The sequence below is a fragment of the Periophthalmus magnuspinnatus genome, chromosome 14 (assembly GCF_009829125.3).
Source record: "Periophthalmus magnuspinnatus isolate fPerMag1 chromosome 14, fPerMag1.2.pri, whole genome shotgun sequence".
NCBI classification, from domain to species: domain Eukaryota; kingdom Metazoa; phylum Chordata; class Actinopteri; order Gobiiformes; family Gobiidae; genus Periophthalmus; species Periophthalmus magnuspinnatus.
This window is the reverse complement of record NC_047139.1, coordinates 17,466,925-17,486,658: the sequence shown is the minus strand read 5'-3', so window position 1 is coordinate 17,486,658 and position 19,734 is coordinate 17,466,925. Positions and strand designations below refer to the sequence as shown.

The window sequence follows — 19,734 nt, the reverse complement described above, 5'->3', positions numbered from 1 at the left end:
ATTTTCCAAGCCAAATTACACTCAATTGGATTAAGTTGAAATCCACCTGTATTTGTATGGTTAAAGTGGCTTTATAAAGTACAATTTATTATAATGCTTTTAATACTTACCCGATGGGGTATTTCTGTTTTTTATTGTTCTTTTCCTACGTATCATGTTATCTGTATATTTCTTTTGTGTTGACTTTTATGTGAAGCACTTTGGTCAGCTCAAGTCGTTTTAGAAGTGCTATAGAAATGAACTTGAACTGAAATGGTTTTTTTTTTTTTACAACACAATTCTGCCAAAACCTGGTGAATATACCTGTACCAAAGTCCTAAACTTTACCAAAACCTCAGAGTGAAATAAATAAAAGAACTATTTACAAGTATAGCCACCAATGCAAAGCAGCTGTAGTGTGGCATAACTGGGTTAGGAAAGAATTATCTATGTATTTTCAGCCTTGATCTATGGGGCAGCTGTAACTGTTTAACAGGCTTGTTGTTTCATTCATACGTTTTCAATGATCCAGAATGACTTTGGTGATGATTTGTGGGTTTAAAAACGGTGCAGGCTTTCTACCTCTGACATCTCAAAAAATTTAAACAATGATTTCTGTGGCATAGAGCAAGACAAGAGTATTAATGAAATAAGACTGAAACAAAATGCAACTCCAGATGTGGTTTTGATGAGGAAAGAGCATTGTTAAAAGCTCAAAATAAAACGTTAAATGTAATCTTTTTCTTCAAGTTTACCTCTACCTTTTACTTCCTCTTACTACCTTTTATTATTGTATCGCACAAACTACATAATGACTCTTGTGTTTTGTGTATAAACTGCTCTTGCCTGCAGCTTGCTACAGATGACCTTTGACCTCTAGTCATTTCTTCTCTGTTGTTCTGAGCACAAACCATGTGACTGCAGCCCTGTGTGACCCCAGCACTGTGAGACTCTCTCCTCTCTCACTAAAAGTCATTATAAAAGACCAACTAGACTTTGGAGAAAACAGCAGTGCATTCACCACAGGAAGTGGCCATTTGTCACACCCTTTCACATTAAAAGCTCACAGACAGGTGAGTCGTAATGGGACGCATCTACATAATGTGTTTTTAAAGGCCAGTGCTGCTTATTATTCATATTTGGTGCTAAAACGCTGTCTGGAGAACTGGGGACGTGGAAAACTTTATGGCTTCTGGGATTGATATGTTTCTCTCGACTCACACAATTGCTCCAAACTTTTGAAATAAGTTTTTAAAGTGTAAATGCAGAAATCTGAGGCAGGTTTAAACTACAGCTGACTTCCATTTGCAGGAGATGAATGTGTTAGAGCAGTGGTTCTTAACCTTGTTGGAGGTACTGAACCCCACCAGTTTCATATGCACATCCACCGAACCCTTCTTTATTGAAAAATAAAATATGATTTTTTTCAAATTCAAGACACATGTTTGTTTTACTGGTGCACAAAATGGACCGTGCATTAACCTCACTGTGTTCAAAGAATAAAACCAATACAATGCATGAACTTACAACAAATTACATACATACCTTTTCACAAAGACGTGACCTTTTTTAATACTACCACACTGAAATTATTTTAATTTTTAATCTTAAGTATTCCAATAATGAACTTATTGGATTTATGCTATTTATTATTTTTAACATTTTAACACACACCTTAACTCCACAACCAGTTGTGCTCTCATGTAAATTCATGTCAAAGCAGAGGCATGGGGCTCTGCATTTGTCAAACTGGGACACGGCCAGCATCTGGAGACGCTCGCAGTCCGCGACTCGGATGCGTGTCTTGACCTCCGCCAAACCCCTGAGACTGACTCACCGAACCCCTAGGGTTCGATCGAACCCAGGTTAAGAACCACTGTGTTAGAGTTTGGGCTATACTGAGGACATGTTTTGATTGATTAAAAGGGGATGTGACAAATGCTCTCAAAACTATTATCTCTGTGTATCTGACCCAAACTGCACTCACAAGACTGCACCTGCAGGGGGAGTTTATGCAGAAAAAGTACAAGGAAAGATTTAACTTGTGAATCATGACTTGAGGTTAGCAGCGTCCAGGCTATGGAACAGCGCCCTCTGCCTGCCAAATCCTCTTAGTCTTTAACACAGTTTAAGACCAGACTAAAAACCCACCTCTTCTCCCTGGCATTTAATACTACACAAGATATACAGGTGTTTTATTGTTTTATCGTGTTATCTGTAGATTTCTTTTTTGTTGACTTTTATGTTAAACACTTTGGGGAGATTAAGTCAAATTAAATGTGCTATAGAAATAAACTTGATTTTAAGTGAATAGAATGAGTTTAATCTGATGAACACCAAAAATATACCAAATCACTAACTTCTCTTTTCTGCTGTTGTCACATATAAATCCCCATAATCAAATTAAAATGATTAGCCAGCTAATTCAACAAATTCAAATTATTTGGTCAACTATCAACCGATTAATCGACTCAACGACTGAAGGACTGGAGGATAACAGGACTGAAGGATTGAAAGACTCAAGGACTGACTAAAGAACTACAGGACTGAAGGACTACAAAACTGAAGGACGGAAGGAGTATAGGGCTGTGGGACTTAAGGACTGAAGGCCTGAAGAACCGAAGGACTAAAAGACTAAAAAACTACACAACTACAGGACTGAAGGACTGAAGGACTGAAAGACTACAGGACTAAGCCACTAAAGACTGAAGGACTACAGGACTGGAGCACTACGGCACTGAAGGACTACAAAACTGAAGGACTGAAGGACTATAGGGCTGTGGGACTGAAGGACTTAAGGACTTAAGGCTTGAAGAACGGAAGGACTAAAAGACTAAAGAACTACAGGACTAGAGGACTGAAGGACTACAGGAGTGAAGGATTGCAGGACTGAAGGACTTAAGGAGTCAAAGACTAAAGAACTACAGATCTACAGGACTTAAGAACTATAGGACTAAAGGACTACAGAACTAAACAACTAAAGACTGAAGGACTACAGCCCTGGTTACAGCTTATATAACATCAGATGCCCTTCCTGAAACTGCCCTTTTAATTTGTAAAGTGATAAATTATATAAACGTAAAAGCCCTCTGACTCATGAGCTAAACAGATTACACAATGTTTATTTCATTTTCAGGATTTATTTGTGAAAGAGACATCAGGGTCACCCAAAAACTCAGGGTGAATTCCAGCAGTTGCGTGTAATTACAGGCTATACAACAGTTCAACCCCATCTGTAACATGGATCATTTTCAAATTGCCAACTTTTGCTTCTTTATTTTGTTGTTATTTTTCTATAATACTATAATGCACAAGTAGATTTAAATGTGCTGTATAAATTAAGTTAAATTAAGAGTTGAGTTGAATCCTCTCCCTCAGTGGCAGTGATGTGGTTCCACTTTGTTAAATATCATTATTCTGCAATTACTCTGTGTTCAGCACTAACTAAACTGCAGAACCCAAGGACACAGTGACAGTATTCATCTGTGGGAGCTGGAATCGCACCGCCAACCTGTGGATAGGTGGAAAAACACTCTACCAACGGAGTTACTGTTGGCCATCTTTTTTGTTTGCCGTTTAATGACGTGTTTGGGTTTTACTGTTCAGCTCTTTGGTTGTTTTTAAATGTTCTATACAAATACATTAGACTTAACATTGTGTAAATTTTCTGCCTGTCTCTATGGAGCATTGGAGCCAGCGCACGACATTAAACTTTACAATCTCCATGGAGACGAGCATATGATGTTACCAGGCCAAGTTACGGGTTTGATCTGTAAAAACGCAAGCATGCTCACAGAAAAAAATATACATATTTTTAGCAATCTTGAACAATAAAACACATATAATGGGGCAAAGTGATCACATCTCCATGGAGACCAGCAGGTGACAAACTGTGCACCAGAAAAGTTACATAGTGCACCTTTAATCAGTGAACCAGTATATGAGCTGAAGAACCATGTGACTCTATTCTCGATGAGGGCTGAAACATTAATCACAACTGAATCAAAGTCACAATTTCAATGGTCATAATTCGCAAATACTACAATTATTTAAATCACGTAGTTAAAAATAATAAATATTCTCTCTTAAAATGTAAAAAAGCGTAACCCTGTAGTTTAGACCTCCACAAACATGTTCTGAAATGCATATGTTTCTTGTATTCTTCTGTATTGTTCTTATTTCAGTCTTCTGGAAAATGTGAACTTTGAACTGAATCCCTCTGTGCACAAACTACAAACCGTTTTCACAATGTTTGTCAGAAAAAACAAACAAAAAAACAACGCAGTTAGATCATTTTCCAAACTCTCCATGAGCTTAGGAATCATGAGAATGTGTGAGTGAAGGCAGACTTTTGTTTTGGACAGACGCAAACTTCACCAAACAGTTTATCTCCATCTGGCAGCCTCAAGCCTTTTAGGGCCAAAACTCTCCAAACATCTCCATCTCTCCAACTGAGGGAGGAGAGAGCCAATCAAAACGCTCCAAGAAACAACGAGTCAACAGCTTCTGCAAGAATCAGGGCAGAAGATCAGCACTGACGCACATGTTGGGAGTTGAATTATCTTCCCATTGTGAAATCGTTGTGTCCTTGGGCAAGACAACTGAGTAACACCATGAGTAGACACTGACATCTGTCTGCTGATTGCACGGGAATTTCAAGTATTCAAAAACAAAGCCATGAAAACTGTTTGATTTCTGACAGTCTATGGTACAATAAACATTAAAGGCACGCTATGTAACTCTTCTGGTGTCCCTTGTCTCCATGGGATGTTAGTGCTTTGCCTGGCCCTGGAATGTTCCACAGTATGGCGTTACATTTATCAGTATCACAGAGACAAGCGGGTGATGCCTCAGGACCACAGACTGTATATATAAATGGACATAGCTAACGCACAGAAACAGGAAGTGATCATGGGCGTACTTCCAGCTCCATTCATTCTGGCTCCAATTCACTTTCTATTGAAAATCTGTGGCCCCTCACTTTGTAACTGCTACTGTCAGGCTCGTCATTTTGGTCTTAAAGTGTTCATATTGACCCGCTCTAGATGATCATGTTTTTTAATTTTGCTATAGAGTTTGTAAATCAAGATATGAACAATAATAACAGACAAAGCAGGTGCATTCTTTCCCCAAGGTTGCTCCTGTTAGTATTAGCAACAACCTCACTCTGGATTGGCTCTTTGGTTGCTATGATACTCGTGGTCAGATCTTGGCTCCAAATTGGCCCCTACAACAGCTAGTCTCGATGAGCTTCATTAAGAGCCGAACGCTGTGGGTGACGTCACACTCCTTCAGTCCACTTCTTTATCCAGTCTGTGCCTCAGGGCCAAGAAACTTTTTTTTAACAATTAACATGCTGGTAATTGAATACTCACAAGATTCAAACATTTAATGCCATACTATGGAATATTCCAAGCAAAGCAATAACATCTTCATGGACACAAGTAGATGACAGACTTTCCACCGGAAAAGCTACATGCTGTAGATTTAATGAGTGTTTTACTTGTGTCTGAGATTAGAGTCAATGATAAAGATTCATCTGCAGATTCAGGGCAAACACAAGTTCAGAAGCTTGTATTTTATTATTATTTTTTTGAATAAAGTCTCATCATTTTGCTCTATTAACGAACAGCGTGTCTCCTCAGCATTCCTCATGTCAGAGCAGTTGTTTACACTGTAGTATAAGTATCTGACAAGTTTTCATGGATATATTTGATATCTGAAGTTGTTTTGGCAAAGTGTTCTACGCCAGTATAATCCCACTCTAAACTCCAGACAGACTTTTGGTTAGACTATTTTTGGTTGATATTCTGGCAGTGGAGTATTTTGTGAACTCAGAGTGAAGTGTCAAAGTAAATCTGATGAGGATGTGGGTTTGAGAATGAGCAGGGCAGAGGTTACACAGAGCTGTGATTCTGAACCAGCTACAGGGCGTCCGTATATGTATATATATATTTTAGTCTCTATTACAGTGAAATGATTAAAGGGAGGACATACACACTCAGAGATCAGGAGTCTAACCCACAACATCCTGGTGAGGGGGAGAGACAGGATAATCACTCTGCCACAGTCACATAGGGAGAACACTCACACCAACTCAGAGATAAGGAGTCTAACCCACAACTTTCTGTTTTCCTGTCAAGATTTGAACTGGTTACCTTCTCGTCAGAGTGCGAACAATTAGACTAACCTTTAGCCTTGAACTTTGAGTCTGTATTATACGAGGAAATCCACGTAAATTATAATGAATTTGAATTTACATCAGCGTTTCAGACACTCAAAGATATTTTATACATTAACTCATTAGTTGATAAGCGACTATTGTAGCCACAGCTGTCCTGGGGCAGACTGAAGCGATAAAGCTGCCAATCTGTGACATTGGCCCTTCGGACCAACACTCACTCACCACATTCATACTTGGCAATGTGGGTGGAGTATTTTGCCAAAGGACACAACAAGAATTTTCTGTGTCCAAAGCCAAGAGGAGAGGAGACAGATCCTTTTCTGTGGCAGCACCCAAACTATGGAACAGCGCCCTCTGCCTGTCAGATCCTCTCAGTCTTTTAACACAGTTTAAGACTACACTGAAAACCCAGCTCTTCTCCCTGACATTTAACACTAGACATGATATACAGGTGTTTTGCTGTGCTGTTCCTGTGTATCGTGTTATTTGTATATTTGGGCAGCTGAAGTTGTTGCTATAGAAATAAACTTTAATTGAACTGAATCAACGCACTAACAAGACCCGGCCTCGCGTCGCTCCCGAGATCAGACGATATCGGACATGGACAAGCAGCTGTGACCTCAATCTCTCAAGGTTTACACAGCATCACCGCTTTTGTTTTTTCTACATTTTAGTCCCTCCAGAAGTCCACATCAATGTTTATTTTACTTCTAATATAAATAAAACTAACGATATACACAATAATCCACCGAAGCCCCAAACCTCGATGGTCCCATTCATTCACATTGTGTCCACTTTAATTTGAGCGCAGCGCTTTTCCCTTCCCTTTATAACTCAAAATGAGGTCTCGTACACAAAGGGTGTTTCTAGGTGAGCGTGCGGTCTTTTGCGGTGCCGTCTTATCGCTCGTGTTTGCTGCTCCAGATGGCGAACGCAGCCATGAAACTAATTTAGCAGGTAGCGTCGCCGCGGAGATGGGCCACGGACAGATATGCAAATGAGTCAGGTCTATTCAGGAGTTTTTGGAAAGCAATAAGAACAAGGTTAATGTTTTTTCCATGAGATGTGGCCTCGCGGATTACTGTACAAAAACATAAACTGTACAAAAAACACCAATGGAAAAATACGGAGCACAGAAAGCAGGAGAAACAGCAGAATTTGAGAAAGAATAGGCTTTAGAACAGAAGGACGCTTTCTATAGAGTTGAGTGATGATGTCACTTCCGCGTCCAACCCATAGCCTGTATCAGCTCCAGTCAAATGAAGCTCATGGAGGCTAGCAGTTATAGCGGCGAATTTGGGCCGAGTTCCATATTTGGAATTCCGACCATGAGAATAATATCAACCAAAGAGTGAGGCTGATGAAGGTAACACCCCATCCAGCAGGGAGACGGCCCTCTCCCTGCTAAACCACATCGCTGGTTTAGCAGGGAGAGGGCACTTAGCAATGCTGTCAATCAAAACTGTTGCTAAAGCTAGCCGGAGCCACCTTAAGGAAAGAAGGTGCCTGATTTGCCAGAGCTGATGGAGCCGGAAGCACATCCATGATCACTTCCTATTTGGAACGCAGCAGCTAGCAGGTTAGCTACGTGCATTTATATATACAGTCTATGGTCCAACCAGAAACTTCACAGCTGATTTCTATCTTTTGTTTTTGTTCCTTATTCATCAAACCATTTCAAAAGTTTTTTAACCACAAACATTTTAACCTCAAATATTTAAAGAATGCAGTAACAATCTAGCATAACATAGGGTTACCAGTATGTATATCTCACAAACTGCCACTCACCGCTAATATATCTTAGCCGAGCCTAGCTTCTCACCTCCCTCATACCCTTTCTATCACAGTTATAACCACAGATCCACGTTTATAACTGTATCAGCTTTAAACGACTGCAGTCTCTGTTTAACCTGAGATGTTCTGTCACTAAAACAAGAGGAAATCATGACATGTTTATTGTTTTTCAATCAGCTGATGAACCCGGAAGTGACATCACGCTTAATAACTCCACAGAGTATTTCCATCTGTTCATCTTCTGCTTTGTTAACAGGTGGGTTTAGCCAAAGAACACCCATGTCCCACGTCCTCTTTACTGTCATTACTGCTGGAAAAACATAAAAAAATTTGTTTGTTTATATATTCCCTGTTTTTTACAGTAAGTGGAAATAACACTCCTGGTTCAGTGCATCAAGACCTGCTCCCTGGGAACCTCTCCCGACTACGGGCCTTAAGCAGGTACACTGATTTTCCAGCGCTTTATTCATTCACTTAACAGCTAAGGGTCAAGCACTCTTCTGACTACAGGCTGGATGGGCCCTTTCTGTATAATTTACATTCTTTACAATCCTTTAGTGACAGAAGATCAAAAGCAGAGGACAGATCTATGGGGTCATAAATTTTACCTTAACTATAATTTGAAATTATGTAAACAGTAGTGACCCTGCAGTTAAGTTCAAGGGTCAACTTGTTATTCAGTTCTTGTAATAGACACGTGGACAGCCCTCTCTCCATTTCAAACACAAGTATCTCATATTTATGCCAGAACTCTTCAGTGTGCGGCTGAAGTGAATTGCTAGCACAAATGGTCAGTTGTGTTTTACAGGGGATTTGAACAAATAAAGTGCTCATCTCCACTTGTCATTTCTTAGCCAAAATATTTTCAAGTATCACTGGAACCTGCCTGATGTTACTTGTCAGATCTATGGAACAGCTCATACACAAGTATTGAACTAAACTCATCTGGACTTAAGGTGATATGGAGATGAAAGTCTAATGTGATCTCATCCCTCTGGTGATCTGCTGCTTTGGTCAAATCCTCATATCTTGATTTTTCTGTTTATCACAACTCTATGTTCAAACACAAACACGTTTTCAACCTCTCAAACTGGACAAACGAGGCAACGCTCTGAGAAGGTGATGTTATGTACCTCCTCAAGACAATTTTAAGACACCAAGTTTACATGATTCAAGATAAAATTGAAATTGTGATAAAAATGTTTTGCCATATGACCCACCCCTGTCTGCACTGAACCTGCAGCAGGACATCGTTACTAGAAGAAGTCCATCATTTGGGGCCAGTACCGCAGCTTGAGAAGCAAAGTCTGACTGAAGAGACAACTATGAAAACTATGTGGAGCAGAATGCACATGGTCTTTGGTGGATGCGTTAGCCCCAAGAGAGCGGCCATATTTGGACTGTGGGTTATGATATATGAGGATCATAGGTGTAAATATTAACAATGGAAAGATCTACTTCAAACAAAGACGATTTACCTCCCAGACACAAAGAGGACACAGATATACAATATGGGCTCTAAGTGCAGCTATGACGTCTAATACAGCTACGAGGTCTGACGTCTAGTACTGCTAAGAGGTCAAAGGTCTAGTAAAGCTACAAGGTTTCGAGGTCTAGTACAGCTACGAGGTCTGAGGTCTAGTACTGCTAAGAGGTCAAAGGTCTAGTAAAGCTACAAGGTTTCGAGGTCTAGTACAGCTACGAGGTCTGAGGTCTAGTACAGTTATGAGGTCTGAGGTTTAGTACAGATACACAGTCTGAGGTCTAGTACAGCTACGAGATCTAATACAGCTATGAGGTCTGAGGTCTAGTACTGCTAAGAGGTCAAAGGTCTAGTAAAGCTACGAGGTTTCAAGGTCTAGTACAGCTACTAAATCTGAGGTTTAGTACAGATACACAATCTGAGGTCTAGTACAGCTACGAGGTCTGAGGTCTAGTATAACTACGAGGTTTGAGGTCTAGGACAGCTACAAGGTCTCAGGTGTATTTTAGATGCAGACAGCACACAGCAAAGTGTTTTTTTTCTGTGTGTGAACCAGGAAGTAATTCTGGTGAGCTGTGTTTGTTGTTAGCATTAGCTTGACGGTGATAAAGATGTACAAAGAAAATCAAAACATTGCACTGAATAAAGATGTTAGGAACACGTTTGGAAAGTGAGGAATATGTTGGGATGAGTTATGTTTTTCAGACAGTAAAAAACAGGTCTCGTGCCTTTAAACCTTAGAAAATCCAGTGGAGCAGCAGCTGAGATGGAGAGCAGTTGACCTATAACCAGAAAGTTCGTAGTTCCAGTTCCACACTATTGTAATTTTGTCAGTCGCCATTTAGACTCCAGGCCAGGTCCTATTATAATGATTTTGACAGGAGAAATCAGAGGGTCCGACACAGGAAGAACATGCAAACTCCTCACAGAAGGGCCAAAGGTCAGGCACAGAATGGCTGCCATCAACATTAGTCTGACTCAGGGCGAATGTGGCTACAAAATGATAAAAGCAGAGTATAGATTCAATTGAAGCTGCAGCACTAAAGCAAAAACAGTAGTAGTAGTAATAGTATTAGTAATATTAGTCATAGTAGTAATGGTGTTAGTAGTAGTAATAGTAATAGCAGTAATTGTAGTAGTAATAATAGCAGCAGTAGTAAAAGTTTTTTCCTTGTAGGTTACAGAAAAGTCACTTGTTTGACCTTTGGCCTTCGTCGTCTCTGGTGAATGTGAAACTGAGACATTTTGGAAAATGAATAATTCTAGATGATGGTTTCTCGTAAACGGCACCGTAAAAGTCTCTTTGCGCTAAATCACACGATCGTTAATGAGAAAGAACAAAAGTATTTTAGCAATGAGCCTGATATCTGTGTGTTCTGGTTTCAGTGAAATTGGGAGTCTGTATTTGTGTTTGAGGATTACCAAACCTGTATTACATAAGAGGGGAGTGAGTGAGCCAATCAGGTCACAGCGTTGGAGATGACATCATGAGTGTAAGCAGATGTGAAAATACAGCTGGATGGAGGTCGGACCAAACCAGGACCAGATGTGGGTTACACAAACTCAGACAACTAGGACAAGACCAGAGCCAGAGCCGAGCCAGAGCCGAGCCGTAGTAATGATGCTCACATTAAGCCCCAGTTTTACGCAGCATTCAGGCATTTGAAATACTTTACGACACTTCAACCCTCCATACTCCTTGTGTAGTAATATAGTATCAGTTTGATTTGAGTCATTGTCAGTAAGAAAGTACTGCTCTTCCTCGGGTTTATTATCTAAAGCTGCACTGCGTAAACTTTTTGGGTGTGGATCAACATTGGAGGTAGCATAGCTTTATCTAGAATGTTCCAAAGTATGACATTAAAATGATCTTGCATTTATTGAAATACAGGTCATTCTTAATGTGAGCAGGACCCCTCTCCACAGATCTGACCTGTAACTGAGCCTGGTACCATCACCTGCTTGTCTCCATAGATAATAGTAGCTAGGGCAATGTGGACAAGCAGGTGGTGGAACTTCCTGAAAAAAGTTACACAATGGACCTTTAAAAGTGGACTGGGATCACATATATACACAAATTGGGTCAGATAATCACTCTATGGACTTCACTTTCAGTAAATGTTCGCTGGGGTAATCGTTTTTGGGTTCAATATTTATCGTGGCACTTTTTCTTTCCATTTTTGGGAAACTTTTTGTTATTTTTTTGTACAGCAATGAGGTTTGAGCTGAAGAGGTTTGAATAAACAACTTCTATGACTCATTACAGACACAAACGAACTACTAAAGTGTTTCATTTTGCTTTTTATTTATTGCAGCTCATGTTTTTCAAATACCTGCATATTTTATTTAATTGTAATATAATTTTCCACCTTCAAGGCGCAAAGGGCTTTAAATCAAGGAACAACTCACCCATTTACACACACATTCATACACCAATGTACACAGATACTAGGGGTGAAATGGGATAAGTGTCTTGCCCATGGACACAACAACAGCATTCATCTGTTGGAGCTGGAATCGCACCACCAACCTGTGCGTCATGTGGATTTCATTGCTCTACCAATGATGTTCATGTCAAGAGCAAGATTTGAAGCACCAACCTTTAGATCACTGCGCAAACGCTCCACCATATACAACCTGAGCTACTGTCGCCTCTCAAAAATTATTGTGACGGGCCTGGCTAGAGATGCTAGCTAATTACATCAACGACAGCGCTAAAATGATCCGAACAAGTCTTGTAAATGTGTGTGGACTTAAACTCAGGAGGTGGTCCAATAGTGCAACAGAAAGAACTGTGTTTATCTCTCCAGATCCCCCACAACATGAAGGATTACTCAAGCATGTGCGAACGAAACAACACGATCCCACTGAGCTTTTGATGAGGGGATAAGATTATAACTGTTATCAAGTTACAAAACATACTTAGCCATTTCAGAAACTTGTCTTGTTTTAGTTCAGAAAATGAGACTTCCAGTCAGTTTGAATCAGATCTTTTCAAACTGGTTGGCAAGATGATAATATAAGGCCTCTGCGTGTTCAACAGCTATTCAGAAAAGACAATAGTGCCTTGGTCTGGGAGAGAGGCTAAATGCTAACAGCACTAACGTTATAGCATTATGAAAGTGACAACAGAAAAAAACGCGTTGGACCAGCCGCCTCCTCTTAGCGGTAATCACAGGGTTCTGCTCCCTAATGGACTTTCTCATTATCTGCTTGTCCATATGTTTTATTATGTGTTTTTATAGATTAGCAGCTAGCTTCTGTTAGTTAGCATATACATAAACATCGTATATGTCATACTCTTATGTGCTGAACAAAACATTAGCTAAATAATTTCCAAGTGAAATGTCCTACCTGTCTCAACAAATGCATTTAGACAGGTGGGCAGTGTCTTGCTCAGGGACACAACAACAGAGTGCACTCAAGCCAAGGAACTGGTTACTCTCTGGTTAATGGGCAAACACGGTATGACACACAGGTTCTACATATGTAAGTGGCTTTAACCATGTGACTTGTGAAGGCAGTTCGCAGGAGTCATTGAATTTTGTTCAGATATTTTCACATTCTGCAATAAAAAGTGATGTTAAACCTGCAACAAGCAACGTTTAACATGAGCCTGTTTCAGCGCCTGAACAAGAATACTGTGATAATGCCATATGAACCAAGAAAATACTACTGCTACTACTGCTGGTACTAGTGCTGCAACTACTGCTACTACCGCAACTACTGCTACAACTATTACTCCTGCAACTACTACTCCTGCTACTACTACTACTACCGTCACTACTACTATCACTGCTACTGCTACTACTAGTACTACTACTACAACTACTGCTGATCCTAATACTGCTACAAGTACTACTATTATATACTAATACTGCTACAATAACAACTACTACAACTGATACTAATACTGCTACAGCAACTACTACTACTACTACTACGACTGATACTAATACTGCAACAACAATGACAACTACTACTACTACTACAATAAAATAAAACACCTGTTACTACTACCTACAATTACTACTAGTACCACTACTTGCACTGCAACACCAACTACTACTAGCTCTACTACCCAGCATTACTACTACTACTACTACTACTACTACTACTACTACTACTACTACTACTACTACTACTTCTACTACTATTATTGCTACTACTAATGGTGCCATTACTTCCACTGCAAAACCTACTACTAAGAGCATGTGTACTACTACCTCTGCCACTACTGCCACTACTGCCACTACTGCCACTACTACTACTACTACTGCCACTACAACTACAACTACCTGTCCCACTCTTTGGTCACTCACCCCAGAGCCTGCTCTCTCGGACACTTCTCCAGAATCCGTTCCAGGCTCGGTTGGTGGAGTCTCTGACATGTTCACTGAAGGACCTCCTCAGAGGCATCTTCATGCTTCCGGTTTGTTCCATAGTTTCCCAAAAGTCCAAGTCCCCTCCTTGTGTTCACCGTGTCATTCCTGTTTGATCCTAGAGGAGAGGGGGTTTCTGGAGTTTTCTCTGCCCCATGAGAAAGTCCGAGTTTGGGTTATGAGCAGAGGCAGGACTGGGCTGGACTCTGGAGGAGGAGGAGAGAGGAGGAGTGCTGCTGTCACTCCAAAGGAATTTGAGTTGGGCTAGTTTCATTATTTCAAAATATTTCTGTTTTTGTTTAAAATGTTCAAGAAAAAGTGGGGTAAGACAATGCACATTATCACAGGAAAAAAGTGAACCTGGAATGTAGGTCAAATATCAGGATATTAAAGGCGCTTTATAAAAATATTCAGGATATTAAAGGCACTGTACCCTGTTCTGTCCCATGTATCTGAGCAGACATGTCCTGCCTCAGTGCAGATACACTAAATAAGCAGCTCTCAAGATCAAAATAAGTCTAATTAGAGAGGGTTTTATTTAGAGACGCAGTGATCCGATACTGGTATTGGATATCGACACCAATACTGAACAAATTTGCTGGATCAGATATCACCTTCCAAATATCGGTTCAGTCGATATCCTGTTGACATGTGCATTGATAGAATAAGACTTTTTACTAGTCATCCTCGGCTCTGAAAGTCTCATAATGTTTGAACTTTTATTTATACAAAGTTGTTCTGTCATTACTGAGTGGTGAAAACAGCATTTCAATCAGTTTTGTCTCATTTTATTTTTGTTGACAGAAATTAAATACAATTTTCATTCTCTGCCCTGATATTGACTGATATCGGCAGATACTTGAAGCTATGATATTGAAATCCATATCAGAACTGAAACAGCTGAATCAGTACAGCTCTAGTTTTACTGTCCAATGAGCAGAAAGTGCACATTAGCATGGCAAAACGCCACTACAGTTTCTGAGAGTTGTGAAAAGCATTTTTAAACTCATCACCGTGAATAATTAGGATGTTCTGAATGCATAAGGTAAGTGAGGAATAACTTTGGACCACTCCAAACTGTTTATGAATGAACTAGTTGTTTTTTTCTGGTTTTCAAGACCATAAAAATCAGGTACAGTGTCTTTAATATAACTTTCCAGGCAGAGACTGGGGAGTATCACCTGCTTGTGTCCATGGAGACGTTATTGCTTAGTCTGCAATATTCCACAGTGTGGCTTTAAACGTGGAGAAGGATGTTACAGGTCAGATCTTTGAAGAGGCAGAACCGTCATAAATGTCATATGAACTTAAAACTGGTTAAATTCAGACAGCTATTTTAAATTCAAGAGATAATAACCAATGGTAGTCTAAGTTTATATTTTGCAGTGAACAAGGCTTAAAGTAATAAAAAGGTGTTTATTCTTTAGATGTGAATGGATTTGCTTATATCGAAATCATCAAAAAGATGCAGGAATTATATTTGAACGTTCTTGTTCCTTTAGGTTGTACAGTTCTTTGAATGTTCTTGTTCCTTTAAGTTGTAAATTTCTCTCAAGATAAAGTTTGAAGCGATAAACAGAAAAACGTGGTCCTTGTATCGTGCTGTTCAGTCTCAGGACGTAAGGGAGTCTCTGAGGAAGTTGTTTGGCCAAAAAGCAAAAAGAAACAGTTTGAAGCAAATGAAGCTTCTGTCTGGTACTTTAAATGATATAATATATAATATACATTTATAATATATATTTACAGACACAGAGTTATGTTTTTGAGTGATGGGTCATTTAAATAAAGCTCACAGTTCAAATCTGTGTTCACTGGAGAATTCTTTCCTGCAGAGGAACAATAAGAACGAAACCTTAAACTTTTATTTTGTCTTAAACTTGTATTGTGCCATTACTCACTCCATATTCAGTGGTGGTAAAGTACTTCTGTCGCCACAGCTGCCCTGGGGCAGACTGACCAAATTGAGGTTATCAATCTGCACCACCCACCCTCACTTCTCACACACCACATTGATACTATGCGCGGTGGGTTAAATGTCTTGCCTAAGAACACAACAACAGAAGGGACCCATTGAAGCGAGATTTGAACCATCAATTTTGGGCAAGCAGTTCTAACGACTTTAGCCACTTAATGAACACAAATGCTTCACCTTTGGATACATATGTCACAATTAAACTTAAAATAATATCTGCTGTTAGAGAATGTACTTTATAAACCTCACCTCCGTTTTCAATGAGGTATTACAGCATTGGAGCGCCCTCTACTGTCAGCAACCAGAATAATACTAAACTTAACACATTACATTGCTATTTCCCATGTGTTTGCTAAGGCTACAGTTCAGAGTTTTATCTATGATGCAACAAAACTGGCAAAATGCAAACAGCATTTTTGAGTACTGAAAAATGAATGAAAGAAAAACTTCAGATAAAAGCTTGAAAAACTGTCAAGTTTGCATAAGACGTGTTCTTTAAAGGGCCCGTATTGAGATTTCTGTTCTAATGTTGTTTCCTCATCACAAACAGACCTGGAGTTGTGTTTTGTTTCATTCTCTCATGTTTAACACACAAACCCTGCAGATTTAGGTTCTTCTCTCAAACAGAAAACACTCTCTTCTAGTGCTCCACTGTCTTTTTTAAACTCCATACACCCCCACTAGAATCATTTGGATCATTTCAACCCTGGAATTGCCAATCTCTACTGAACTAAAGGTAAAAGGAGTTGTTAACCTTAAAACCATCCCTTCATGACATCACAAGGTGGCTTTGAAGATGTGTGAATGAAGCAAAACACAACTCCAGGTATGTTTTTGAGGACGTTATAGCATTATAACATGGCAACATGTAATATAGGACCTTTAAACTCTTTCTGAACTTTGTTATTATCTTTATGATCCAATAACATCATGTTCTTCAGTCTAATGCAGATCTCCTCATGACTCTCTGATGTCAGGCTGTCTCTTTCATCACAAGCCTTCGCCATGAGCCAGCCTTGTTCTGGTCAGAGGAGACGACGCGATGTGGGAATCCAATCAACAGGCTTCATCAGAGCAGACTTCCTTCACTAATGGGACTCTGCATTATCAGAGCTCATTGAGACTATGGGGAGCAGGGCTTTACTGTGGGGAGAGTACATACTTTTGTCTTATATTTAAAGGGGAAAAAGAGAAATTTGGCTCATGTACATGGGTAAAAATCATAGCCTTTATATATAAATGGACATAGCTAACCCGCTAGCCGCCGCGTTCCAAACAGGAAGTGAGCATGGGCTGCACCGACTCTGGCTCCAAATCACTTTACACTGAAAAACTCTGCAACTGCTCCTGTCAATCTTGTCATTTTGGTCTCACAATCTTTGATCGACAGCATTGCTAAGCGCCCACTCCCTGCTAAACCAGCGGTGTGGGCGGGAAGGAGCAGTACTTTCAACAGCCTTGCTCCAGATTGGCTCTTTGGTTGCTATGATACTCGTGGTTGGAGTTCTAAATAAGGAACTGGACTCCAGATTGACCCCTATAACTGCTCTAGCCTTGATGAGTTTCATTTAACCAAAGCTGAGCGCTGTGGGTGACGTCACACTCACTTAGTCCACTTCTTTATACAGGCTACGGGAAAAAACAGGTAAATTTGAGCCAAGATTCTGATCTGAATATCTAGGCCTTTTATTGCTAAGTTAAAGTTAAATACTGAACAACTTTTCCAAGCAAACGACAAAGGAGACAACAAACATCTCCATGGAGTCAAGCGAATGACGGACCCTCCACCAGAAAAGTTCCATAGTGCCTCTTTATTTATACTGCTACTACTACTACTGGCCATACTTTTTTTTTAGACTTGTTTGCAAACTCATGTTTCTCTTCCGCCCATGAAATCTCAATCTGATTATTACTCTTATTCTTACAAAACTAGCCAACAGGGGGCGCTGTGGGGTCTGTTTTCACTTTCACTTTACACTAATTGACTTTGTTGTGTGTAACAGTTTGAGATTGGCACGGGACAGGGCAGGACCACAGCTCCTCAGATCAATACTAAACTCATTCTACCTCTCCATCACATTATCAGGACATACACCACTCAACAGCAGCCGGACCCAAACCGGACACCGCCACATCGCCGTGGAAGGTAACCATAGAAACTGTAAACAACATATAATATAAATAAATAAAGCAGATCAGTGCGTGCAGGGGGCGGGGATAGAGGCATCAGATCAGCATTGTAATAATACAAATGTACAACATATGACACTGAAGTGAAAGTTTCACTGTGTTTAGTTTGAGTTCTTGGAGGTTCCATTTAGGATTCGTTCTTTGAGGAATTTGCTTGTTCTCCCTTTGGGAATGCAGGTTTTATTCAGTCACTCTGATTTCGCCTGCCTGGCAAATCCAGACTGATTCCTGCATTTTTTTAAACAAATTGATCAGTCTGGTCCCCTTGTTCTCTGTTGCGTCTCAATCCCAATCAAACGTAACCATCCAATCAGATCTGTTTATTTCAGTGACACATGTGAAATGAAGGAGCTCATTGGTCCCCTATGATTTACAAATAAAATCACAATCCTCCATGTTTTTCAGCCCCTGTGATATTTCTTTTTCATACAGATGGACCACGTCTGTCCCTGATTAATCGGTGAATCTCCCTGTTTTCCACCTAATCCACCTGTCAATGGGTGTGACAGGTGGATTAGGTGGAAAACAGGGAGATTCACTGGTGACCAGACTCACACTTTCATAAAGTATCTGTTTTGGATCCCAGGTAAATTTATCCCAGGATATAACCCAAAAGCTGTTATCCTCCAGCAAGTTACTCCTTACAGTTACAACCCAGCTCGTATGGGGACAGGGAAGTAACATAAGAAACCAAGATGGAAAATGGTAAATTAAGATGTAATTGAATAGGGATGTTAAGGGTAAACTAAACAGAAGGGGTCTAAAGATATTGAAACAAACGGTACCTTGCAAGGTTTAAACAAAAACAAAAGGTAAAGTTAACTAAAACACGAACTTCACAATAACATAACAAAATCTTGACGAACAAAGAGTGTGTTTTTAGACAGCTACGTGTCTCAAAACACAGAGTCATTACCGCTGTAGTGACACACAAAAGAGACGCACTACACATATGACCACATACTGGCCACACACAGGCCAGCAGCCCCGAACAGGTGTCCTGAATCTTCTTGAATGGATGGGAGGCAGCTGAAGGTGGGCCCCAGGATTGGCCAGGATTGGCCAGTCCTCCAATCACAGCCAAGGGCTCCAAAAGCCATGAATATGGGGAAAGTAGATAGATTCAGGGACACACACAAGAAACATAATGGACAAATACAAACAACTAACATAACTCAAGGCCTAGAGCCATAACAACATGGTGGTGTAACACTCAGAGGAGCTGGACCAGAACTTGTGTTCACGTGATAACTATTAACAAAAGTCAATGTTTTGGAGTGGCCATCACAAAGCCAGGCCTGAAAAGGCATGTATGAGAAAGGCAGTCTACAAACTTTGCTCATTTACACCAGTTCTGTCTGGTGGAATGGGCCAAAATTCCAACTATTGTGAGAAGGATTTCCAAAACATCTGACATACATCTGAGTCATACAGTTTAAAGGGAGTGGTACCAAATACTAATGAAATGTATACAACTGACTTTGAAGAAAGTAAAGAAAAACATTATTCTGGCATTTAGCAAATAGAAAAAAATTTAGCAATACTAATTGACCTAAAACAGGAAAAGTTTAATCTGATTTCATGTCAGACAGTGAGAAAAAAAAAGCCTATGTGTCTTTTTATTTAGTGTATGTAAACTTCTGGTTTCAGTTGTATTTATTAAGGTAAAAGCTTTGGTGGACTCCGGTGTCCTGCAAAATAGACCCCCAATGGAATTAATCTGGAGCACAGCAACACCTCCATCAGCTCC

General features: G+C 40.0%; 1 protein-coding gene across 1 annotated transcript in view; it reads right to left on the bottom strand.

Annotated features, from left to right (window-relative positions):
* si:dkeyp-23e4.3 (rho GTPase-activating protein 7) overlaps positions 1–13,883 on the bottom strand; it is a 54,649-nt gene extending 40,766 nt beyond the window's left edge. Inside the window, exon 1 of the mRNA XM_055226821.1 lies at positions 13,763–13,883. Coding sequence (XP_055082796.1) covers positions 13,763–13,883 — 121 coding nt within the window. The remainder of the gene's footprint in view (positions 1–13,762) is intronic.
* Between the last annotated feature and the right edge of the window lie 5,851 nt (positions 13,884–19,734).